At 45.1% G+C, this 25,871-nt stretch overlaps 1 protein-coding gene and 1 long non-coding RNA gene across 2 annotated transcripts; one reads left to right on the forward strand and one right to left on the reverse strand.

The window, feature by feature from the left end:
* Window positions 1-1,258: 1,258 nt before the first annotated feature.
* Window positions 1,259-3,845, reverse strand: LOC101703420 (uncharacterized). The gene is made up of 2 exons (XR_015439607.1): window positions 1,649-3,845; window positions 1,259-1,503 (listed from the first exon to the last, which is right to left on the reverse strand). It is a non-coding gene; the product is annotated as an uncharacterized LOC101703420 (long non-coding RNA).
* On the forward strand, window positions 3,831-25,528 carry Atp6v1e1 (ATPase H+ transporting V1 subunit E1). The gene is made up of 9 exons (XM_004837601.4): window positions 3,831-4,025; window positions 9,006-9,071; window positions 12,618-12,727; window positions 13,471-13,537; window positions 15,283-15,372; window positions 18,241-18,309; window positions 19,880-19,974; window positions 23,084-23,171; window positions 25,082-25,528. The coding sequence occupies exons 1-9, from the start codon at window positions 3,993-3,995 to the stop codon at window positions 25,142-25,144; spliced, it is 681 nt and encodes a 226-aa protein (XP_004837658.1). The 5' UTR covers window positions 3,831-3,992; the 3' UTR covers window positions 25,145-25,528.
* The last annotated feature ends 343 nt before the right edge of the window (window positions 25,529-25,871 follow it).

Here is a 25,871-nt window from a genome sequence, read left to right on the forward strand (position 1 = left end):
GTGTAGGTATCTTAAGAAATGTCTCTTTTTTAGCATCGGATAGCCATCTTTGTCCCTTTTTAAGTATGTACCCCAGGTAGCTTACCTCGGGTTTGCAGATTTGGGCCTTTTTGGCAGACGCCTAGTATCCCAGTTCCTCTATAACCGTTGAGAGTTTCTTGGTTCCATCTAGGCAGTCCTCCTGTGTCTCAGCTGTTATAAGAAGATCACCTACATATTGTAACAGAGTCAATTGGGGGCTTTGGAGGCGGCTTTTTGGGTTCTTAGGGCATTCTCTGGCCCAGTAGCCTTTTTTTTTTGTAATAAGCACACTGGTTCTTTCCCAATCGGGGGTGATCCCTACGTTTCCCCTTACCTTGTCCTTTTGCTGCAATATTTCTCAGTCGACGTTCACGTTCCTTTGGCTCTCCCGTAGTGGTGGCAAGAAGGATCCGAGCTAGGTTCCTAGTTTGTCGATCATCAGCCTTTGTCTGTCTTTCCTCTGCAGTCTCTCTCTTGTTTCTGTCACTATGTCCTGAATACTTTTTTCTCCCAGTCTGTCTACTTTCTGTAACTTTCTTTTAATATCTGGCGCCGCCTGGTTGACGAAATGTATTACTACAGCTGCCCTTGTCTCAATTGCTTTTGGATCTATAGGAGTATACCTACGGAAGGCTTCCTGAATTGCTTTTAGGAAGGCTGCAGGGCTTTCGTTTGGTCCCTGTTGTACATCCCCTACCTTGGCCAAATTGGTGCACTTACAAGTAGCCACCTTGAGATCTCCCAACAGAGTCTGGCGGTAGACCCAGAGTCTTTCCTTACATTCTGCTGTGCTGAAGTCCCAGTCGGGCCGGGGCAATGGGAAGGAAAGGTTATCGTCACCAGGAACCAATTTTCTGACCTCGTTCTGAATTCTTTTATGTCCCTCCGTCATGAACAGGATCTGGAGGAGCTGTTGACAGTCATTTCGAGTGGGCTGGTGGGTTAACAAAACAGTTGGCTTAGATCCCTGGGATTGTCGGAAAACTTGGCGTGTTGTGTGAGCCAATTATAAAGGTCACTAGTGGCAAAGGGCCAATACTGGAGAGGCTGATTGCCATGCTCATCGGGGGGTCGTCGCCCTCAACGGGAGGACAGTGGAATCCGCCGGCCCCGCCAGCCACCCCGCCAGCCACCGTGGAGGCTGCGCAGGCAATTGCGGGTGTTTTGGGCGGGGCCATCCCCTCTAGCAATGCCCGCCCGGGCAGGCACCTTCTCCCCAGCTACCGCCGGGGCTACCTCCGGGGCTATTTCCTTCGCCCCCGCTGCGGCCGCAGGGGCTCTACCTTCCACCCCCGACGGGGGCGGGGGGAGTGGAGGAGCGGGGTGCGGGCGGTAGGGAGGGGGAAAAAGGAGATCTTCCTCAGTTCCTCCTTGGAGAACTGGGTATAGCGGCGCCGTGGCTTTGGTGTCGATTTGTCCTCTCCGGTAGTCTCCTCTGGTGGTTCTTTCGCGCACCGCTAGGACTGCTGCAGGCGGCTGCTTCTGTGGAGGCAAAAAGGGCTTGATCCAAGAGGGAGGGTTCGGTACCAGGTCTTGGTCAGGGTGTCCCGTTCGGGGACAAAAAACAATTTTTTAAAATTCTTTTGACTGTTTCTAGGTCAAATGTATCCTCTGGTGGCCAATTTACCTTAAAAGTTGGCCATTCTGATCTGCAAAGGGTGATTAACTTTCTCTTTTTAATTTTTAAATTCACATTATGCACTCGCTTTTTAACTTCCCCGAAACGACCTGTTAACAAGGAAAGGGGGGTAGTCACATTCTGTCCCGTCGTCTCAGTCCAAGTCACACAATAAACAAACAGACACAACAGAAAAGCAACAAAGCATGGGACGGCGGCCTCACGCCGTAGCTCGGGAGCGACCCGCACCATCCCCCTAGGAGTCCCACAGACTCATACTCACGGGGCACTCCATCCCCTCCAGAAGGATCCCGGAACGTCTTCCAGGATCCCGGGTCGGCGGCCCTCGAAGCGCGTCTGCCTAGACCGTTTGCCGACCTTCCCAGAAAATGGGCCCCAGACTTTACAGACACAGAAACACTCACCAGCTGGCGTCAACCCTCTGGTACGGGAATCCTGAGGGTCTTGGGGATCCCGGACGAGCCCCCAAATGTTGTGCCCAGATCACGAAGTCTCCAAAGACCACCAAGGAGCCGATTTTGATGTAAACACACGAGAGTTGTTTATTCAAGCTCGAGCAGGGGCACTCAACCATCACCGACGCAGCGGATCAGGATTGAGAGCCCCGAACTCCAAATCACAGGGTTTTTATTATAGCCACTGCAAGGTTTGGGGATGTTTCATTCAGCAGTTACATGATTGGTTGATATTTAGCGAGCATGGGGGGTTGAGGGGTGGCTACATGTAGAGTTTATGGAAAAAAAGGAACAATCAGCACATTGACAGAATGTTCTATAGATAATGGGCCCGGGAGCATCTGTTTTCTGGGCAGACAGAGGATTGAGTTAGGAGCTGTGTCTCTTTTTTTTTAATCTGTTGTCCCACAGCAAGGACATTTTATCATTAGTTTACGGGCACAAAGGAGACTAGGGGAATAGTTGACTTCAGTGAAGTGGAATTTATGTCAAGGCCACTTCACTGTCTTATATTTAAGATGGAGTCAAACTTTAGTTAGGTCTCACAGCGCCTTCCTCCGTCTACATTCCTTTTGTAGTTATTTATGGCCTTTTGACTTCTCGGGAAGAAATTCGGGAAAACTTGTTTAGTAATTATCTCTTACCCCAGTACCTTATCTCTGGTGTCTTTTTACAGCTTGCTTGTCCCTGTCCGCTTTGACCCAGCTAATTCTGTGAAAAAGGGCATTAGAGTGGTTAAAGAAATATGGTCAAGAGGGCTGGGGATTTAGCTCAGTGGTTTCGCCGCCTGCTACGCAAGCGCAAGGACCCAAGTTCGATCCCTGGTATATAAAAAAAAAAAAAAAAAAAAATGGACAAGAAAGAAAAGAAGGAGCTGGGGATTTAGCTCAGTGGTTCCACCGTCTGCCTCGAAAAGCACAAGGTCCCAAGTTCGATCCCCGGGTAACCCCTCAAAAAAAAAAAAAAAAAACAAAACACTTGAAAATAAGGCAGCTCCCAGAGCAGATTTTGAGAACTCTGACCAACAATATGATCAGACAGCATTTGTAGAAAAAGGGAAGTGAGGCATAGAAAACAACTGGCTACAGTTTAGTCAACAGGTGCTACGGAGCCTCCTTAACCAACCAAAAATTAGTTAATGCGATTAAATTCTACATTGGTTTGGCCTGTCGTGCCCAGTGCAGGTGTCCAGTTCAAACTTCATGGCTTTCCACAAATTTTATTAACAAAAAGTAAACTATTAATGAGTTTGTTTCCATTAAAGCTAAGAAAGTAAGGTTAGGCCGGGGATTTAGCTCAGTGGTTTCGCCGCCTGCTGGGCAAGCGCAAAGACCAAAAAAAAAAGCAAAAATGTCAAAACAAACAAAAACCCAGAACCAAATCAAACCAAAACAAAGGCAGGAAGACAGCCCTCCGCAGGAACCAATCACCTGGCACCTCGACTTTGGCTTCTGGCCTCCAGAACTGTGAAAAATAAATATTTGTGGCTTAAGGGGGAAAAAAGATACAGGAATTCTTCACCACAACAGGTTCAAGAGCGGGGCGTGGTGGCAAATTGGAGGTCAGCCTATAGTGAACCTGTCTCAAAAAAAGAAAAAAACACAAAAAAAACCGAGTCACGAGCCTGTAATACGAACGGATTCCGAGAGAGCCGCTGGCGCCCGAGTCCAGCTAGGGAAGGGCGGGGCAAGGGCGGGACTTCCTGGCCCCTTTCTTTTCCTATTGGCTGAGCGTGGTCACTTGTCAGGAACCGGATCCCTTGGCTATAAAGTAAAGGAAGCAGAAAACTGCGCCGAGTTTTCTTTTCCCACTTCTATTTACTGCCCGGTGTTGCCTGCCGGCGAGGTGTCGCCTGCCGGCGAGGTGTCGCTTTCGCCATGGCCCTCAGCGATGCTGACGTACAAAAGCAGGTGAGCGGCTAGGTTGGATGTCTTGAGGTCGCGGCGCTGTCCGGGACTGGTGGGCTGGCGTTTGACTCCGGGAGGGCGCCGGCGTTGGGCGGCCGGAGAACTGCAGAGTCGGTCACCCAAGTCCCCGGTCCTAATGGTTCCTCTGCAGGAGGGAGATTTGCTGACTGGGGGATTTGCCTCGAAGCTCACAGTCCTGAGCGCTGGCTCGCAGGCCTTCCTCCTGCCTCAGCGGTCCCTGTTTTCCCGGGGAGCTCATTGTGCTTAATCTGGCAGGGATCTGCACGAGGACCTAAAACAGCACTGTCACTTAACATTTTTGCCCCAAGGAAGGGCTCACGGTGTATGATAGGGAACAAACCGTACTGAGGTTAAGCGCAGCTTCCAGTGTTCTTCCGGTCACTGATTTTGTGAACTGTGAATCTTCATCTTGGGAAAGTCTCCTCTATCATAATGAAGCTAACGAATCTAGTTTGTACATTAATGTTTGTCTAATGCAAAAACCCTGTTTCTTACATTTCTAAGCCCCACCACCTACCAGTGTTTGGCACGAAGTAGGTGAGTCACAGACTATGGAAAAATAATTGTTATGCAAGCCGTGAAATTACGTCGATTTTGAAAGTGTATAATCAGACCTGGGTTAACTTGTTCAGTGTTTGAAAATGTGTCATACCTTAAGGTTTGTAGGCAATAGGAACATGATGGCGCGCCTGTAATCCTAGCTATGCAGGAGGCAGAGGCAGGAGGATCGGTGGAGTCTAGGAGTTTGAGGCCAGCCTAAACATGTGGCTAGACCCCCTCTCTCTCAAAAAAAAGGGAATATTAGGACCGGGTATTTAGCTCAGTGGGGGTGTGCTGGCCTTGCAAGCGCAAGGTCCTGAGTTCGATCCCCGTACCACACACACACACACACACACACATACAAAGGGAATATTATAACATAAAAACCTCTGGGAGGGAAGAATAGTGCTCTTGATCTATAAAGAAGGAAAAAATGGTTTCTACTTGTCTTGCTAATTGACATCTTGAAACCACAGTCGTTGCATTTAGTAGTCTTGTTGCCAATAGTTTTCCCAGAGAGGAAAGTTTAAGGCTGTAGTTTTATATCTGCAAGGTTTAGAGAACTAAGCCTACTTTTTTCCAAGTACTGTAGTAGGAAAATTCTCTGACTAAAGCACACTGGTTTATGAATCTTAGATGAGCAATAAAATGTTCTTTCATTCAGTGTTTCCATTCCTTTGAAAAAATGTCATTTCATTTTATTCTTAATCTAGTATGCATTAAGAAGAGTGAGGAGGAGGTTAGTATTTTTTGGATTTGTGCAAATAATAGGGGAAGTAGGAATGACACAAATGCATCTGTGAAGTTTAAGAGATCTACAATACCTTTATAGAAAATGACTCCTTTGAACATTTATCACTGATTTTGACCATAGGAAACACTTGGCACAGTGGCAAAGTACAGTGCCTTCCACTTTTTTTTTTTTTTAAATACTCTCTCCCTGTAATTCAGGCTGGTCTTGAACTCACTATGTAGTCCATGCTGGGTTTGAACTCATGGGGATCCTCCTTCCCCAGCCTCCTGAGTGCTGGGATTACAGGTGTGCACCACCATGCGTGGCTCCTCCACATGCTCTTAGTAGTCATCATACTAATTCCCTTCTTCCTCTTGTTCCTTGTCTTCATGCCTTGTGATACTGAGAGAAAGACTTTTACAGGACAAGAGTGGTCCAGAAGTAAAGCAATATATGGGGCTGGGGATTTAGGTCAGTGGTTCTGCCACCTGCCTCCCAAGCTCAAGGTCTCTAGTTCGATCCCCAGTACCAAAAAAGAAAAGAAAAGAAGTAAAGCAGTATATGTCCTTAGACTCAAGATCAAAGTCATTTTTACTTCATGTAAAATGGAAGGAATGAAAAAACCTCCTTGTACTTCCCAGTACGCTAGATGTAAACTCCATGGGGCAGAGTTGTCTGTTTTTTGGATTTTGTGGTGCTGAGGATCAGACATGCTAGGTTAGCACTCTTCCACTTTTCTGTTTAGAGAGCTGGAGAGGATGGTATTTTATCAAAGTTTTGAAGGAACCTGACTCAAAACAATTTTTTAGAAAAATTTACTGGGTTAGAAAGGAAAAAATGTTTTTTTAAGGTGAGAGTTTTCTGTCTTCGGGTGGAGTTAAATGTCCTTTAAGGGGTCGGGTTGATTCTTTGTCTGGAACTCCTGGTTGACTGTAAATAGGCTTCTCTGGCTTGAGTGACAGTGAGTGCCCTTTGCTCTAGGCTGGGCTGATCAAGTCAAACCTGGTAGCAGGGAGTTGAGCACGAGTGAGGGGGCAGATAGTACAGGTTATAATCCCTTCACCTTTCGAGGCCGAGGCTTTGTAGCGTTTATAAACACCAGATCTGATGACTGTTGAGTTAAATCCACTCACCATCCCACTTCCTCCCTCAGCCACAGCCTCTCACTGGGCAAGGGCTCTGCCACTGAGCTACAGCCCTGGCCCTAGTTAGACTTCCTTAAAATTCCAGACAGAGTGGGTTATCTGGCTTCAAAAAGCAGAACTAGTAGAGACACTGTTCCTCTGACCTCGGGCATGCCCTGAAAGTGAGGGCTAATCTTTTTTTTTTTAGTACCAGGGATCGAACTCAGGACCTTGCACTTTCAAGTCAGGACCTTGCACTTTCAAGGCAGGCGGTGGAACCACAGAGCTAAATCCCCGGCCGCTAAGTGAGGGCTAATCTTTAAACCAGATCAGTGGTTTTCCCTAAACACCCCTGAATCAATTACCCCAAGTATTTCAAGTCTTAAAATTTTGTTGTAAGCATTGTATAATCTGAGAAATAGATTTTGATTATCATAGTGTGTTACCTGCACAAAAGTACCATGGCTGCTAAGAATTTTTTTAAAGGAAAAACTGTTTAAAAAAAAAGAAAGAGGGCCGGGGATTTAGCTCAGTGGTGCTGCCACCTGCCTTAAAAGCTCAAGGTCCTGAGTTTGACCCGCAGTACCAAAAAAACAAAACAAAACAAAACAAAAAAGAAATCTTTAGTTTTACTTTTTTTTTTTTTTTTGGTACCAGGGATCGAAGTCAGGTTCTTGTGCTTGCGAGGCAGGCGGTGGAACCACTGAGCTAAATCCCTGGCCTAGTTATACTTTTTTGGTGGTGGTACTGGGACTTGAACCCAGGGCCTAGCATACACTCTGCCACTGAGCCCCAGCCCCAGCTCAAGTTGTTCTTTTTTTTTCAGACTCTGTCTTGTTATATAGGTGAGGCTGACCTTGAACTCACTATGTAGCCCACACTGGTCTTGAACTCGAAGTGATCCTCCTGGCCTCCCAAGTGTGAGGATTATAGGCATGCACCACCACACCTGGCCCAAACTCCATTTAGAAGCCTGCAGTAGACTTCATTCTCCAGTTGTAGCCATGATCCAAAGACGGTTTAACAGATTCCTAGCCTGGCAATTTAGTTGTGGAAAGGAGTTAAGTCACTGTGGTGGCGGAAGTATCACCTGCCCTGTGTGAACATAATGAGAGGTTGAGGGAAGATTTCGCAGGGAGTTGGTAGTTAGGCAAGCTGAGGCTGAGGTCGGAGACGCTAAGAAGATGAAGGGGGAGGAAGGGCATGGGAGAGGCGAGTTTGGAATCATGGAGGTAAGAAAGAATGGCAAACTCAAGGGACTGAAGGAAGCGTTGAGTAGTACAGGGTTTGTTCTATATGATGCCGGAAATCAGATCATGTACCTTCTAAAATCTGGACTTTATTTTCAGAGGAGTGGAGTGATGCGTGAGAAACCAGCAGTTTTATTTTTTCTTTGGTTTTTTAGACAGGGTTTTGCTGTGTAATTCAAGTCAGCCTTGAATTTAGCCTAGGCTGGCTTCAAACTCACAGCGATCCTCCTGCCTCAAACTTGATTTCTGGGACTACAGGTGTGGCCACCACACCCGGCCTAGCATTTTTAAAGGCTCTTTGGTTGCAGTGTAGAGTAGATGAGTCAGGGAGCAGGCTGGAGGCAGGGAGATACTTGGACACTCTTAATAATGTAACTGAGAGGTGATGGCAGCAACTAGGGTAGTGGCTCTGAAGATGGAGAGGTGTGGACAGGTTTAAAAAATATTAACAAAGAGACCCAGCCGCAGTTGGTGACTGGCTGTGAGGACTGAGGTTGGACTAACACCCAGCATGGAGTTGACAGTGGGTAGAGAGATGAGAGACCTTCAGCTGTGTGGAATGTGCTGTGTGTTACTGTGAGGAGACTCTCCCAGGAAAGCTGTGTGGGGGCAGAGAAAGGAGGGTGTGGCCCCAAAGAGACCAGAAGAAGAAGGGAGGAAGTCACAGAAGCTAAGGGAAGAGGTATTCAAGAAGGAAAGCTGGTCATCACGTCAGGTGAGGCTGTGCCAGGGGATTATGGTCACCTTAGGAGAGCGCTTCCGGTGGAGCAGGGGGAGCAGAAGTCAGATGGCGGTGTGTTGAGAGTGCAAGGTAAGGGAGCTGACAGAGTAAAGACAGGTGGCCCTCGCCAGGACTGATTGAACCCAAGACTGTGCCCTAAGCTACATCCCCAGCCCTTAAAAGTTTTATTTGAGACAGGGTCTCAAGTAAGGTTGGGCTCGAACTTGGAATCCTTCTGCCTCCGCCTCCCAGAGTGCTGAGATAAGAGGCGTGTGCTACCATGCCCGCTTTATAGGTGGCTTCTGGACATGCTTAGAGATGGGAAGAGAGGAGGTGATGGCTGAAGGAGCATTCCTCCCAAACAGTCCAGTTCCTGGAGGGTTAAGATGGCGCTGTTTATCTGTGCTGTTAAATATGGCATCTTGCCCATTTGCCAGAAAAAATTCCAAACTGTAAGTTTTCCTGAGGGCAGAAACTCTCTCATTTATCCCTGGCACACGATACACACTTCATTGGTGATTATTGAATAAATCAGAAAAGATAGATACCGTGTTTTCTTCCCTTTTTGATTTAAAACTAGTATTTTTCTTATAGATTAAGCACATGATGGCTTTCATTGAACAAGAAGCCAATGAGAAAGCAGAAGAAATAGATGCAAAGGTGAGTTCTATTTTCGAATTTTAGGAAGGTATCAGAGTTTTATACTGTTTTGTTTTGCTAAGCAATGTCATTGTTAATATTGTTTGTTTAACAATACATATAATGTAGGACTCATAAGACCATGTCTTTATCTTTAATGTTAATTCTTTTTCTTCTACTTTTTTGGTACAGGGGATCGAACTCAGGACCTTGCACTTGCCAGGCAGGCACAGTGCCAGCCCTCTTTAATGTTAATGTTAAATTTAATGGGCGGAGGTGTGGCTCAGTGGTGGAGCACTTGCCTGGCATGCATGAGGCCCTGGATTCAATCCTCAGCACTTCAAATAAAAAAAGAAATCCTTTTCCTTTCTAATTATTCTGATTGCTGATAAGTGTCCTGAAATTTACGTTACGGGTAGAAAAGTAATAGATGGGTTCGTTTTCTCATGGAATCCAAACTTCAGACATTTAGCATCTGTGACCATTGTAGTAGTTGGCTAGGGCAGGGTATAGTATTTTGTTTTAGTTTTGCTTTTCTAATATGAGTGTGTTGCAAAAAATGAAGCTTGCAAGTATATATGGTATAAAATGAAAGCCCTTATATATCACAAAAGTGACAGCATTTACAATTCTTCTTTTTTCCTCTCCCCAGTACTGGAGATTGAACTCATGAACTTTGCACTGGGCTACGTTCCCAGCCCATTTTTATTTAGAAACGGTCTTGTTAAGTTGTCCATGTTGGCCTCAAACTTACCATCCTCCTGCCTCAGCCTTCCAGAGTGCTGGTGTTACAGGTGTTCCACCACCATGCCTGGCAGCATTTAAAATTCTTACTTATTTACTTATTTACTTATTTTTGAGACAGGGTCTTACTTTTTAGTACAGGCTGGCCTTGAACTCACTATGTAGCCCGAGGTGGCCTCGGACTTGCAGTGGTAGTGTACTACACCTATCATCACAATGCTCTGGGAGGCTGAGGCAGAAGGATCATAAATTCTAGCCCAGCTTGGGCAACTTAAGGACTTAGACTCATGCCTTTATCAAAAATAAGAAAAAAAAAAAAGACTGGCAAGTAGTTCAGTGTAAAGAATCTAGGTTCAGTGCTGGGGATTTAGCTCAGTGGCACCATGCCTGTCTGGCTAGTATAAGGTCCTGAGTTCGATCCCGGGTACCCAAAAAAAAAAAAAAAATCTAGGTTCAATACCCAATATTGCAAAAGTTGCGCTTGCAAGGCAGGTGGCAGAACCACTGAGCTAAATCCCCAGCCCCAAATAACGTTTCTTAATAGTATATCAAATGTATTTTCCCTAGGTATAGTCCTAGTAGGTATTTATTCATTTATTTATTTTGTGGTACTGAGGATTATACTCAGAGTTTTCACAGTGAGCTACATCCCTCCCCCTTTTTAATTTGTTTTATTTTGAGATAGGGTCTTCCTTAGTTGCTAAATTGCCCAAGCTGGGCTCAAACTTATGATCCTCCTGCTTCAGCCTCCCAGAGTGAGGAGATTACAGGCCTGGGCTACCACCCGATAGGCATTTTTTCAAATTTTTATTATTTTTATTTATTTAATAAATTTTATTTTATCCCATTCCGGCCCTTGGGCCGGGGATTTAGCTCAGTGGTTCCACTGCCTGCCTCGAAAGCTAAGGACCTGAGTTCTGTCCCTGATAGCAAAAAAAAAAAAACCAAAGAACAAAAAAGACCTGCCATTCTGGCCCTCAAGCCCCTCCTTGCCATAGATGTTTTAAAAGCATGACCAAAATATATTCTCTAATATTTTTCATCGACCTTTCAATTCTACGATAGTCTGTTATTTACCAGTATAACCTTAAAATTCTTAAAACTTTTATGTGCTAGGGCTGGGGATTTAGCTCAGTGGTTCTGGTGCATGCTAGGTAAGCGCAAGGTCCCAAGTTCGATCCCTGGTACCAAAAAAACCCCAACTTTTATGTGCTAGTGCTAGTCTAGGACCAAAACTCTTTTTTTTTTTTTTTTTTTCCAAAACTCTTTTTAAGTGCTGGGATTATAGGCGTGTGCCACCACGCCTGGCTCCCAAATATAAAAATTCTATTTCAGCTGTTATTTCACTATGTGCATTACTACATAAAGTAGTCTCACCCTTTATAACATCATCATCTGTATTTTTTGTCTAGGCTGTAAGGCTGTTTTGTTTGGTTTGGTTTTATTTTTGTTTTTATGAGACAAGGTCTTCCTATGTAGGTCAGAGTGGTCTCAAACTCACTATGTAGCCCAGGCTGGCCTCGAACATGCAGCGATACTCCTGTCTCAGCCTCCCAAGAGCTGGGATAAGGCATTTGTTTTAGAATGTTAAAGTTTGAGTACCTGTCCCAAGCTTAAACATCTAAATTAGTAACTTTAGCTAAATTTTTCATAGTCCTAATTTCATACTGCTTGAAAATCATATACTTATATTGCCAAGATAACAGTTTTTAAATGTATCCACTCAATAATTTGCACTAAATGAAACTAAAAATCTATGTTTTCATAATTTATCATTTAAAAAGGACTGTTTAACACTTGTCATATTTTTTCAACTAATGAAAAAATAGTTTTTTAATCATTTCATTTACAAGACAGGTCATTAAGACTGAAGTTATTTGAACAAATTTTATAGGCAGTGAACCAAATTTTGTGTTCTTTTCATTAGCCGGTGAATAAGAAAGTAGATTAAGTGTAGAATGTATAATTTATGTGATTTTTTTTTTTCGTGAACAGGATCTTCTTTTTTTTTTTTTTTGGTACCGGGGATCGAACTCAGGTCCTTGCACTTGCGAGGCAGGCGACGGAACCACTGGGCTAAATCCCTGGCCCAAGGATCTTCTGATTATACCTTTTATAACTCAGGCTGAGTAGCAGTATCTTTTGGGAGGGGGTGGAACTGGTGATTGAGCCCAGGGTCACACTGAGCTATATCACTAGCTCTTCTTTTTTTAAAGTTTTTCCCAGGCTTGGCTTGAACTTAGAATCCTCCTGTCTCAGCCTCCCAGAGTCCTGGGATGACAAGCATGCTCCAGCACCCCTGACTTGGGTACTGTTATCCTTGATTAAAATTTTTACTTTTCTGGTTCATTGTTTATAGTAAAAAGCACTGGTGTTTCTTTTCAAATAAATTAGCAATGATCTTTGAGGATGACCATCACAATTTTTCTGTTTTAGATGTGGAATAAGTAAGTGATCATAAACAAATACCCCTGATCACCAGCTGCTGAAAGTAAAACTGCTGGTTGTGATGATGCTCATCTGTAATCCCAGGGCTCAGGAGCCTGAGGCAGGAGAATTGACATGAATTCGAGTCCACCAGGGCTACATAGTTCAAGGCCACCCTGTCTCAAAAAAACACAAAGACCCTGTCTAAAAAAAAAGCAAAAGAACTTGGCCAAAATCTAAAGTATGAATTAATGTAGTTTTTGTTTGTTTGTTTTTTGTGGTACTGGGGATCGAACTCAGGACCTTGCACTTGCGAGGTAGGCACGTTGCCACTGAGCTAAATCCCCGGCCCTTAATGGGGTTTTTAAAAATGAATTAATGTTAATTCCCTTGTAGGCAGAAGAAGAGTTCAACATTGAGAAAGGTCGTCTTGTGCAGACCCAGAGACTGAAGATCATGGAGTACTATGAGAAGAAGGAAAAGCAGATTGAGCAGCAGAAGAAAATGTAGGTGGATCATGGCCAGAGCAGTCATCGGAAGGAGCTTTCAGAAGTAAACAGAGCTGAGGCCGTAGATCAGTCGTGGGGCACTTGCTTAGCCTGGGTGATGGCCTGGTTATCCCCAGACCCACCTCTCACCCCACCAAAACATGGTCAGTTAGGCAAGGGGGCTGCAGGCACTTTGGAGTCCAGCTCTTAACTCAACTACCTGCTACTTATCTGACCTTGGGCAGATTGTTTAACTTCTTTCTCTTTCCTTTGGAAGACGGAAGCCTCTTTTCTTTTGTGCTGGGGGTGGAGCCCAGGGTTGGACCTCCGGGCTTTTCTCAGGCTAGACAAGCACTCTGTCCCTGACCTACATCCTCAGGCCTTCACACAAGTGTTGAAAGATTAAATTGAAGAAACTAATATGCAAGTCTGAGCTGCACAAGTATGTCCTTACCTTTTTTTTTTCTTTTTTTGAGACAGGGTCTCATTATGTCGTTCTGGCTGACAATTGAATTTGAGGCAATCTTCCTGGCTCAGCCTCCTGAGTGCTAGGATTACAGGGCTGTGCCACCATGCCCAACTGTCCTTATCTTTGAAAATAAGTTGGTAGAAGCCTCTCGGTGTATCTCACTTGAGTCATTAGAAAGAGAGCTCTTTGCTTATCAAATCATCACTGTATATACAGAGAAAGATGTATATTTCTTTCTCTAGTTTTTGTTTGGTGTGGTGTGTTCTGATACTATTTTCTCTTAATTTTGTAGTCAGATGTCCAACTTGATGAATCAAGCGAGGCTGAAAGTCCTCAGAGCAAGAGATGACCTTATCACTGTGAGTAATTAGCCCTGTCAGTTATAAAATTGTGCAATGTTTATTCATTTGCCCTTTATACTGAGTCACCAGTTAACATTAAGGAGTCGGTGCATCATTTCTAGTTACGTTTGTTCAACAATGATTATTCTAGGCATTATGATAGATGCAAACATAAGTAAGACACAGGCCCTGACTTCAAGGACATTTCTGACCTATCTGAGCATGTGGCTCTCCTGAGATCTGCAGCAGCGCGGTGTGGACGCATGTGCAGGAGGCTAGAAAAGTGGGTGGGTGGGCAAAGGCCTTTGTCGAGGGCAAGGCTGAGCAGCTGCTGTTCTCAGTAGCGAAGCACTGGAGATTGATTTTGTAGGCTGCACATCAGCAGGCCTCGTGGTATGAGAGTGTAGGGTAAGTCACATAAGGAAGAGGACAGAAACCTACAAAAACAGCGCTTAGAGTTTGAGTTGTATTCAGGAACCAGACAGGTAACTTGGTCCACTGTTACTCTTTACTGTGGAGGCCTAAGATTCCTTCTGAAATGGAGAATAAAGATAAATAAATATTGGGGAGGAAGAAACAGTTATTGTTTTCTGCAGATACGATTATCCATGCAGAACTAGTGATGCATCCAAAAAAGTTACTGACTACAAAGAGAATCTAGAGAAATGCATAGTTTTTCTGTGTGCCAGCAATAACCAAGTACAAGTAAAATAAGTAGATCCTTTAAGCTGGGCAGGGTGGCGCACACCTGCAATCCCAGCACTCGGGAGGCTGAGGCCAGATAATTACAAGTTCAGGACCCTCTTGGGAAAGTTAGTAACGCAGTGAGACTCTTGCTGCAAATTTTTTAAAAATTCGAAAAGGACTGGGAATGTAGCTCAGTTGCAGAGGCCCTGGGTTCAATCCCTAATACTAGGGAAAAAAAGTCTTAAGTGGGGCAGTCATTTTTCATCTTTTAAGCAGGTTGTTATTAGATGATAGCAATTTTCTTTTCCCATTGGTGGTATCTTGTTGACCATGTGTGGATCTACAGTTTGCTTTCAGTTTTTTGAGACAAGGTCTTGTTTATATAGCCAAGTCAGCGTGAACTCTATTATGTAGCCCAGAATGCTGGGATCACAGGCATGTACCACTTGTCTTTATTTTCATTGTAGAAGTCAAATTTTTTCTGGTATCAGGGATCAAACTCAGGAGCTTGAGCTTGCCAGGCCGATGTGGTACCACTGGGCTCAATCCCCAGCCTAGAAGTCAATTTTCAGTATACACAAAGTAGAAAATACAAACTAGCATAAATAAAATTAAAATCATTCAAAATCAGGCCGGGGATTTAGCTCAGTGGTTCCACCGCCTGCCTCGCAAGCACAAGGACCCGAGTTCGATCCCCAGTACCAAAAAAATTCAAAATCAAGCCTCCCAAGGATAATTTGTTGCTGTTTTGATCTATTCTTGGATATTTTCTGCTATACATTATTCTAATAAAAAGCGTGGGGCCAGGCCTCAGTGGCAGAGCTGAAGTATAGTGTGCACGAGGCACGGTCTGACCCGACTGTCTCAATGGATTGCTTCTCAGCTGTGGCAGATCGGTGCCTGAGCTGTCCGCTGCCAGACTGAGCGGTCTGGGAGCCTGGTTGGTGGTTCATGCCTCCACCTGTCATGCTTAGCACAGCACCTGCCTTAGCATGTGTCGAAGCAAGGCCTCGCACAGCATTCTGAGCTAGCTACCTTGATGTGTAGATAACTTTTGTCTTTTCCATTCTTTGCAGGACCTGCTAACTGAAGCAAAGCAGAGACTCAGCAAGGTGGTAAAAGATACAACAAGGTACCAAGTACTGCTGGATGGACTGGTGCTCCAGGTATTCCTTCTCTTTTTATGTTTTTTTTTTTTTTGAGATAGGGTCTTGCTCTGTAATTCAGGCTAGTTTTTTTTTAATCCCATTTCCCCCCTTAAGCCCCCTCCCCTCCCTATGTACAAAGGCTTTGTTTTCATTTTTTCCTTCTATTTTCACTTTTTTTTTCTTGTCCCTCCCTTCCTTTCTCCCTCCCTTCTCCCTTGTTCCCCTTCCCATTTGAACACTTTCTTCCCATTTCCCAACATCCACTATACATCTCAGTCCTTATTTCCACATTCAGTTTCTCACACCAGAGAAACAATGCAGTATTTAAACATGTGTCTCTGATTTATTTCACTTAAGAGAATGGACTCAAGGTCCATCCATTTAGGTATAAATGTCTGAAGCTCATCCCTGTTTATGGCAGAGTAGTACTCCACTGTATATATAAAAAAACCACATCTTTATCTACTCATCAGTTGATGAACATTTGGGCTTTTTCCAAGATTTAGCTATTATAAACCATGCTGCTATAAACATGGGTGTGCATATATTGCTGTGGTAGGATCCTTTTAATTCTTTCAGGAAGATCCCCAGCAGGGGAATAGCTGGGTCAAAATGGGACCTCTAATCCTAGTTTTTTGAGGTATCTCCATATTGATTTCCACAGTGGTTGCCCCAGTCTACACTCACACCAATAGTGGCAAAGGGTTTCTTTTTCCCTTCTTTTTCCCACAGCCCCTCCAGCATTTGTTTTTTTCTCTTTTTTGTTTTTGGTACCAGGGATCGAACTCAGGACCTTGTGCTTTCGAGGCAGGTGCTGGAACCACTGAGCTAAATCCCTGGCCCTCCAGCATTTGTTATTGATTGATTTCGTGATAGCAGCCATTCTTTCTGGAGTGAGATGCAGTCTCAGAGTTGTTTTAATTTGCATCTCTTGAATGACCAGTGATGTTGAACATTTTTTCACATACTTATTTGCCGTCTCTAATTCTTCATCTGAGAAGTGTCTTTTCATTTCAGATGCCCATTTTTTCGTTGGCTCTTTAAATTTGGGGGAGGGGTCTGTTTTTTTGAGTTCTTTATATATTCTAGATAATAATCCTTTATCTGAATAGCTGGTAAAACAATTTTCCCCGCTCTATGGGTTGTCTCTTCACTCTGGGGGTGGTTTCTCTTGCTGTGCAAAAGCTTTTTAGTAAATTGACATCCCAGTTGTCGATTCTTTGTGGAATTTCCCATGCAGTCTGGGTTTTGTTCATGAAGTCTTTGCCTATTCTATGTCCTCAGGCGTTCTTCCTGTTCTCTCTTCCAGCAGATTTAGTGTTTCTCTTTTAATATTTAGATCTTTGATCTACTTCAATTGTAGGTTAGTGCCTGGTGAAAGATATGGATCTAGTTTCAATCTTCAGCATGTGGAAAGCCAGTTTTTCCAGGACCATTCATTTTTTCTTATTTTTTATTTTTTTTTGGTACCAGGGATCGAACTTGGGTCCTTCCGCTTGCAAGGCAGGCGGCAGAACCACTGAGCTAAATCCCCGGCTCCAGGACCATTTATTAAAGAGGCGGCTGTCTTTCTTCCAGTGAAGGTGCTTGGCTCCTTTGTCAAATATAAGGTGGTTGAGTGTGTCAATTCAGGCTAGTCTTGAACTCACTTTGTAGCTCAGGCTGGCCTCGAACTCACGGCAACTTTCTTGTCTCAGCCTCCTGAGTGCTGAGATTATAGCCATGTGCCATCATACCCGGTGTGTTCCAGGTACACAAGCCACATCTACCATGTGTAGTCATACTGGAAAATTACAGGATCTGCAGGCATGGTGGTGCATTCCTGTAATCCCAGCACTTGGGAGGCTGAGCAGGAGGATTCCCACAAGTTGGAAGATAGCCTGGGCTACATACTGAGACCCTGTCTCAAGAAACCAAAAGAGAAAATTACAGGATCTGTTAGACACCAGCTCTATTTCTGTTTCCTCATCTTGGCTGTTCTCCTTAACTCTATCTGGTTTAAAGTACAGATGTGGCAGCCCACACCAATAGTCCTAGCACCCTGGGAGGCTGAGGCAGGAGAGTTACAACTTTGAGCCCAGTTCAATCCAGGAGACTAGCATACCCTGTCTCAAAATAAAAAATAAAAGCCAGGCATGGTGGCCCGTGCCTATAATCCTAGCACTTGGGAGGCTGAGGCAGGATGATCACTGTGAGTTCAAGGCCAGCCTGAGCTACATAGTAAGTTCAAGGCCTGTACATAGCGAGACCTGTCCTAAAAAAAAATAATAATAAGGAAAGGAAAGAAGAAGGGAAGGAGGCCTGGGGGTGTAGGTCAGTCCCCCTCCACCAAAAAAGGGTGCCGCACAGGAAGACAGTAAAAGAAAATGGGGATTGGGGCTGTCTGGCTGGCCAAGACTGAGACTTCCAGGCTTACTACTCTTTGATATGGTCTTATTACTCTTTTGTAACTTGAGGCTCAAATCTTCTTGCAACCTCCAGTTTTTTGGTTTTTTATTTTTTATTTTTTATTTTTTTGGTACTAGAGATTGAACTCGGGTCCTTGTGCTTGCGAGGCAGGCGGCGGAACCACTGAGCTAAATCCCCGACCCTCAACCTCCAGTTTTAAACTTCCCTAGTTTGATTTTTACCATTAAAATGCAGCTTCAGACATCATCGTGCACTCCTGGGAAGTGAGTCCTTGCTTTACTCATGACAAAGTCTGAGGTTGATAAAATGGGGTAGCGCATCAGAGCCAGTCTGTGCTGGGCTGGGCTGTCAGGCCGTGCCCTCTCACACTCTGTGTGTGTCCTCTGGTGCTTGCAAGGGGCCACTTTGCATGTGCGGGGATGATACACCAGGAATAGTGTGCATTTTCCACTAATGACGTCTCATTGTTTCTTACAGGGTTTGTACCAGTTGTTGGAGCCCCGAATGATTGTGCGTTGCAGGAAACAAGATTTCCCTTTGGTAAAGGTAAAGAACTTGAAAGAAGGAAAAAAGTTCTCTGTTTTTGGTAGTACTGGGGATTGAACCCAGGGCATTCACATTGGTCTACGTCTTCAGCCCTTTTTTAATTTATTTTTTTGGTACTGGGAATCAAACTCAAACTCGCACTTGCCAGGCAGATGCTGTAATGCTGAGCTACATCCCTGGCCCTTCAGCCTGTTTTTAGAACTCACTGTTTTGAGATAGGATCTCTTTAAGTTGCTAAGTTGCCCAGGCTGGACTGGAAACTTGCAGTCCTCGTGCCTCAGCCTCTGGGAATGCTGAGATTACACGTGTACCACCATGCCTGGCTCATTTCCTTTTTACGGCTAATAATATTTCATCATATATATATATGTCAGTTTTGCTTATCCATTCCTCCACTGCTGGGCACTTGAGTCATTTTCACCTCTGGTTACTGTGCTTACTTCCTTGGGTGCATAGAAATGCAGGTCCAGGTCTGTTTCAGTCTCTCCTTTTGCTTATTTAGGTTCACCAGAACTGGAGATGCTGGATTGTAGGTAATTTTGTGGACGACTTTTTGAGAAAGTGTCATATAGTTTCCCGATCAGCTGTGCCATTTAATATTTGCACCAGCGGTACACATTGTCCTCAACACTTGCTTTTTGGTTTTCATGGGTTTTTTTGTTTTGTTTTTTGGTGCCAGGTCTTGCAACACTGTGCACACTGTCCGTGAACTCTGGGCTCAAGAGATCCTCTTGCCTCAGCCTCCCCAATAGCTGGGACTACTGGTGCAGCCCACAGTATCTGGCTGTCACTTGAGAATAGCCATCCTGATGGGTATACAGTAGCACCACTTTCTTATGTACGTTGTCACCCTCTCTGCTGCAACTGTCAGCCTTAAACTTAGGGGTCAGTGCTGGTCTGGGACTGTAGCTCAGTGGTGGAGCATTTGTCTAGCATGTGGGAAGCCCTCAATTCCATCCCCAGCACCACAGAAAATTACAAGTAATTTAAAAAACGAATAGCCACACGCTTGTCCATCACATCTCCCTTCACAGTCCTGATGCTCTTCGCTGGGGCCATGACGTCTTCCTCCTGCTGTTCACACTGGAATTTGTCCCTGGCGTGGTCAGGCCATCCAGCCAATGTAATTTTTTTGAAAGAGGGTCTCGCTATGTAGTCCAGACTGGCCTCAAACTCAGGGCAATCCTCCTGCCTCAGCCTCCCCAGTGCTGGGAATTACAGGTGTGTGTCACCACATCTGGCCAAAGCATCTTTTTTGGGGGGGGGGGGGGTTACCAAGGATCAAACTCAGGACCTTGTGCTTTTGGGGCAGGCGCAGTGCCAGAGCTAAATCCCCGGCCCTAAAGCATCTATTTTTTAATTTAAGAGTAGGAGGGGCCGGGGATTTAGCTCAGTGGTTTTGCCGCCTGCTGTGCAAGCACAAGGACCGGAGTTCGATCCCCGGTACCAAAAAAATAAAAATAAAAATAACTTAAGAGTAGGAGGATTATCCTTGCTTGTGTAACCTATTGATGGGGGTGGGTATTTGCTCTATAGTTTTTTCAAATCTTTGATTCTTTCTGTTTTTCAGGCTGCCGTGCAAAAAGCGATCCCTATGTACAAAATTGCCACCAAGAAAGATGTTGATGTTCAAATTGATCAGGAGGCCTACCTGCCTGAGGACATGTAAGGAGTGTTCTTGTCTTTGGTTTTGTTTTTTGTTTTGAGACAGGGTCTCACTATGCAGTTCAGGTTGGCCTTGAATTCGCTATGTAGCCCAGGCTGGCCTCAAACTCCGCTGTCTCAGCCTCCCAAGTGCTGGCTGGACTTTTTAAAAAGTGTATTTTGAGGCCCGGGGATTTAGCTCAGTGGTTCCGGCGCCTGCCTTGCAAGCGCAAGGTCCCAAGTTCGATCCCCGGCACACACACACAAAAAAAGTGTATTTTGAGTTGAGGGATGCAAATGTGTGGTAGTGCAGATCTCTGTATTGGATGCTGAAGGAGATAATCCTTACTTCTTTTTTTGTTTGTTTTGTTTGTGGTGCTGGGGATTGAACCCAAGGCTTCTCAATGATCTGTATCCCCAGCCCCACCCCCACCCCCAGTTTTTAGATAGTCTCATTTAGTTGCCTATGCTAGGATCAAACTTGCCATTCCCTGCCTCAGCCTCTCAGAGTGCTGGAATTCACAAGTGTGTGTGACCACCCCTGACTTAGTTTTTGTTTCTTTGAGACAGTCTTGTTCCCTGACCTTGAACTTGATCCTCTTTCCTGAGCCTCCGAATGCTGGATAATCCCTACTCCTAAGGAATTGTCAGAAACAAGACTTGGGTACCTTGGTTAGTACTGGTGAGCTCCTGGGTTTGAACCACAGCACCAAAAATAAAACAGAAAAACAGTAGTCATTACATGTACCTAATAATGAGTCACATGACAGTGGTACTGGTACTGACTGAGGAGCTGATGGTCCTGGACTCACGTCCCCACCCACCTTGATGCACCTGGGCAGAGTTAGGAGCTCCTGACCTGGACGAGGCTGAAGTCTCTCCGTGTTGCGTGTGTCAAGTGTCTGTCTGGTGTCTGTCTTGTGTCATCCACCAGCACCGTCGGCTCCTGTGGAACAGGGTCCCTGGAACACATTATGAATGTGGTGGAGGGAAGGCCTAAGTAGACTGAGGGCTACAGGATCTAGACCTGAGAACATTACCACAGTTGGGCACTTTTGTGGATGGCACTGGGGATTGAACCCAGAGCCTCACACATGCTCAGATTTGGGTTTGATTCTCCATTTTGCCACTTACTAGCTGTAATCTTGGACTAGTGGGTGAATGTCACTGAGCCTCAGTTTCCTCCTCTAAATGAGGACAGCAGCCCCCACCGAAGAGTTCCTGGGGAGCCCCGCCGGGGGGGTGTCTGGCAGCGCTCGGCACAGTGCCTGCCTGGGGCACGGCTGTGCACACGGCGGAGACAGTGCAGTCGCACAGGTCTCGGTTAGTTCAGGGGGCTGGTGAACAATGAGCTGGACTGAAGACCCTCATTCCCCATCCCCAGAACAAACAGGCTACCCTGGTTCCTTACCTGCAGTCTGGGGCCAGCTGTGTTCTGAACGTCCATGCAGTGCAGTGTCCCCTACAAGGGCCAAGGCCTCACCCCATCATCAAATGCACTGGTGTTACTGAGTGCAAAGAGTTGTGTTCCACTGCGAGGGATAAATAAAATTAAGATTTGTTAGTCGTTTGCTGCCCATTGCCTGGAAACCAGTTCTGGTTTCAGAGCCATAGTTGGTGCTTTTGGGGCTTTTTTCCAGAACCTTTTAAATTGATAAGGGTTTATAGATTTATAAATAACATTTACAAATAACTTTATAGAGAGATAAATAAGATTTACAAATAGACAATGTAATTAGAAATAAGATAAATATAGACTTATAGAGAAGGGCTTTATAGATTTATCCTGTGCAAAGTGTCATTTAAATCTTGTCAGAGCTGGGCATGGTGGCACAGGGCTCTGATTCCAGCACAGCCTCCAGCATTGGAGGCTGAGGCAGGAGTATCAGGAGTTTGACTCTAGCCTAGAGGACATAGGAAGACCTTATCTTAAAAACAAAATCTTTGAGGGCCGGGGATTTAGCTCAGTGGTTCCGCCACCTGCCTCGCAAGTGCAAGGTCCCGAGTTCCATCCCTGGTACCAAAATCTTTGCAGGGAAGTTACTCCATCGTTTTATTCGATCTCTTTAAGCCTGTTTCCTTGTTTATAAAGTGTTATGTGTACTGTGACTCTCATGGAGTATTGGGAAGATTAAATGAGAAGCCATGAGGCCTGTGGGCGAACTGACAGTAGGGCATGGCTGACCTATTCTCAGTGCCCCTTCCCTTACACCCCTAATGGGGGCAAAATCATGCTTCTCAGAGGTAGGATTTCAGGAAGGAACCATTGTGCCTTTGTAAGGAATACAGGCTATTTAGAAAAACCAAAAGCAGATGAAACCAAGAAATGGGAAGGCTGGGGATATAGTAAGCCAAAAATATGAAGATCTTTGTCCATTAACATTTTCCAAAGAACCAGGCACAGTGGTGCACACCTGTAATCCTAGTACTCTGGAAGCCTGAGGCAGGAGGATCACAAGACCGAGGCCAGCCTGAGCAACTCAGTGACTTAGCAAGACCCTGTCTCAGAATTAGATAAAAAGGGCTGGGGATGTAGCTCAGTGTGAATGCCCTGGGTTCAATCCCCAGTACCAAAAAAAAAATTTTTCCAAAGAGAAGTTGCAAAGCCTTTCCTAGCATTTGTCTGATGGCCTGCTTATTTCAAGAAACACTTGATAACATTATGTAGTAAATGGATTTCGTTCTCTGAGGTTCCTTGTAAAACAGTTGGATGTACTTACTTTATGCCTCAAGTGCCTGGAGACTTTGTCACTACAAGTGAGGTTTGGCTAGGGGAGAACTCAGGGTGACAGGGTGAGGCTGGCAGGCCAGAGGCAGCCCTGCTAAATGGCCTCGGACTTCACAGCTTCAGGTGTAGACTCATTGCAAAGGGAGGGGAAATCCTCCCCTTTTCATTTTGTTGGGCAGTGCTGTTAGAATTAGGTTAGGTGCTGTCACAGAGAAGTGACACATGGCAGTAACTTGCATTATCAACACTGATACCTTAAATCCTTAGAAGTGTTCTGGATGAATTTCAAGGCAGCTGTTCACGTTGCTTACTCCATATACCTAAATAGCCTTCCGGGGGCAAATCGGTATGACTGGTGTTTGCCTTCCTCAACTCTAAAGTTATCTTCTCTGTTCTTTGCAGAGCTGGTGGAGTTGAGATCTATAATGGGGATCGTAAAATAAAGGTTTCCAACACCCTGGAAAGCCGGCTGGATCTCATAGCCCAGCAGGTGAGTGGGGAGGGGCTCTGGTCATCCGGCGGCTGATGCCTTTGAAGTGGAGCAGAGAACATGTGTTCCTGCATGGGTATTTCGGGTTTATCCACGGTTTTCATTTTCTTAAAAGGAATGAGGATTAGGCATGCAGTGGTATTTACTGAGATGACCGAGTGTGCATGAAGAGTTTGGGGTCTAAACTGAGTCTTGTTTCTCCACAATGCTAATGTGTACATCTTACTGTGTATGGGGATGCTTAGTTCTTTCTCTAGACGCACAGTGGGAACTTGAGGAAATCAGGGAGTAGATGTAATAGTAAACAGAGAAGAGGAAATTCCACCATCAGCTGTTGGCTAGAGGCTGGAGAATGCTCTCACTTTCTGCAGCAAAAAGATGTCCAGGTTGATCACATACACAGCTACTCTTGTGTTTTTTCTGATTTCACAGATAATGTCTTAAAATGTGGAGCACCCACTTAAGTGACCTTGGTTGCTTACAGATGAGTATTTTTTTCATGTGTATGCTATTCAGTCTGTACACCAATAAATCAAAGGTCTGATTATTATGACCTCATAATGAAGATATAGTTTAAATACTGAGAGTGTCATTTTTCTATGTTATATAATACAGTTATCAAATAATGTTAAATGTGGCTCATTTTTAAAAAAGAAGAATGATGGGAACTGAAATATTTGAAGGCAACAGTATAAGGCTCCTTACTCTTCTGATCTTCCCACATTTACACAAATGAACTCTGGCAAGGAGCCACGAAAGGGCCCCTTGTCTTACAGTGCAGTGTGCTCTGCTGCTGTGGCCTCCAGCCGAGCTGCTTCCTGACATAAGCACAGCTTATTGTTGGCGTAGACGCTGATCTTGTGAGCAAACCGAGTGAGTGGTGTCATCCAGTAATTTAAATCTTAGTGCTGTGTGTCCCAGGACACTGCGCTGGCTACAGGTAGATACTTACATCAGTCAAAATCACGACTTCAGGGCTGGGAGTGTAGCCCAGTGGTGGAGTCTTGCTCAGCATGCTCCAAGCCCTGGGTTCTGTACCCAGTCCTGCACCAACTTTTCCTCAGTCTCACCAGTCACATTTCAGATGGGCAGTCGTTGCACGTTGCTAGTGGCTGCCATGTTACATAGCACAGCCTTAGAAGTCTGAGGTCAGGGGGCCGGGGATTTAGCACAGTGGCACTGCACCTACCTGGCAAGTGCAAGGTCCTGAGTTCAATCCCCAGTACCACAAAAAAAAGTTTGAGGTTAAATAAGCTGTCACGGTGATGCACACCTTCCATGTTCAAGCCCGCCTGGGCAATTAGGGATCTACAAAACCAACAAAAATAAATTTTTACTTTTTTTTTTTGGTACCAGGGATCGAACTTAGGTCCTTGTGCTTGCACAGCAGGCGGCGGCGAAACCAGTGAGCTAAATCCCCGGCCCCAAAATAAATTTTTAAGGGCTATGAATGTGTGAAGGCCCTGGGGGAGAAGTTTGAGGTTAAATGCTCCTAAGGAGTTATTTGTTGTTAGCATGAGTGCTTTAGCACAAACTTGCATTCTAAGTGTTCTGTGTAGTCACCGCTGGCAAGCAGGAGTTGGCACTCAGTAACTGTCAGGATGTAGGTGATGCAGAGTATGGTGAAGTCATACTGTTTGTGGCTTCATCTCTTCTCTCTCCATCATAGTATAACAGAGGGCAGACACGGTCCTAACCTGAGATTTTTTTTTTTTCACTTTTGAAAGCAGTTTGGGATTAGCTAAGTTTCTGTTCCACTGCATCTGGTGAGGGGCAGGTTTTGTGGCGTTAGCTTTGTGAGCTCCTCCCCAGCCACCTGGAAGTTAACAGCTGTCTGCCTGTGGTTAGGAGGAAGTACAGTTCCTGACAAGTTCCCCAGTTGATGACACTTATTTATTGTTTCTTCACAGATGATGCCAGAGGTTCGGGGGGCCTTGTTTGGTGCTAACGCGAATAGGAAGTTTTTGGACTAAGGCAGAAGCAAGATTGCCTGTGTATCTTCCCCTCAGCTGTTCTAATCCTGTTCTGCATTTACCCCTGATGCCCTTGGCCCCGAGAGCAGAGGGAGAAGCTCACTCAGTATGAGCAGGACCACCCTGGCTCATCCGGATTCCACAGCTCCCCACGCAAGGCTCCCGCCGCCTCTCCCCTGCACCCTCCACCCTTGCAGCTGTCGGAGGGTGACGTGCATGCTGTTCCTGCCCGTTAGGTGTAAATCGCATGTGAGGCCTGCACTCCTCCCAGCAGTAGGAGCTTCACCTTTACCTGTTTGGGCCTAGTTTTCCTCATCTGTAAATGTGATTTAAAATCTAAACCATGAAGATTCTTTATTTATTAAAACAAAAGGTTTATGTGGATTTAATTGTGATTTCTTACATAAGTCCCTGCAAGTTTGTGGTTTGAGAGAGTGAGTTCTACCAGGCCTGACAGCCAGTGCCTGCAGTCGTAGCTGCTCAGGAGGCTGAGGCAGGAGGATCACTGGACCCCAGCGCTCAGGGGCTGTCTGGGCAACAGATCAAGACCCCATCACAAAAAAAAGTTCTTCCTGAGGAAATCATTAACCCCCTCATACCCTTGGGGCTTCCTGACACTTCACCAGACCGTCAACCCGGTTGTTCTCCCCAGCCCTTTATTATCTTCTACACACTCCACACGGTTGTTCAGTATTTTCTGTCCCCAGAAGAGTTTACAACTTTTTTG

The sequence above is a fragment of the Heterocephalus glaber genome, unplaced genomic scaffold (genome assembly GCF_053883595.1).
Source record: "Heterocephalus glaber isolate CG9 unplaced genomic scaffold, H.glaber_assembly_v1.0 deba00000281, whole genome shotgun sequence".
Classification (NCBI taxonomy): domain Eukaryota; kingdom Metazoa; phylum Chordata; class Mammalia; order Rodentia; family Bathyergidae; genus Heterocephalus; species Heterocephalus glaber.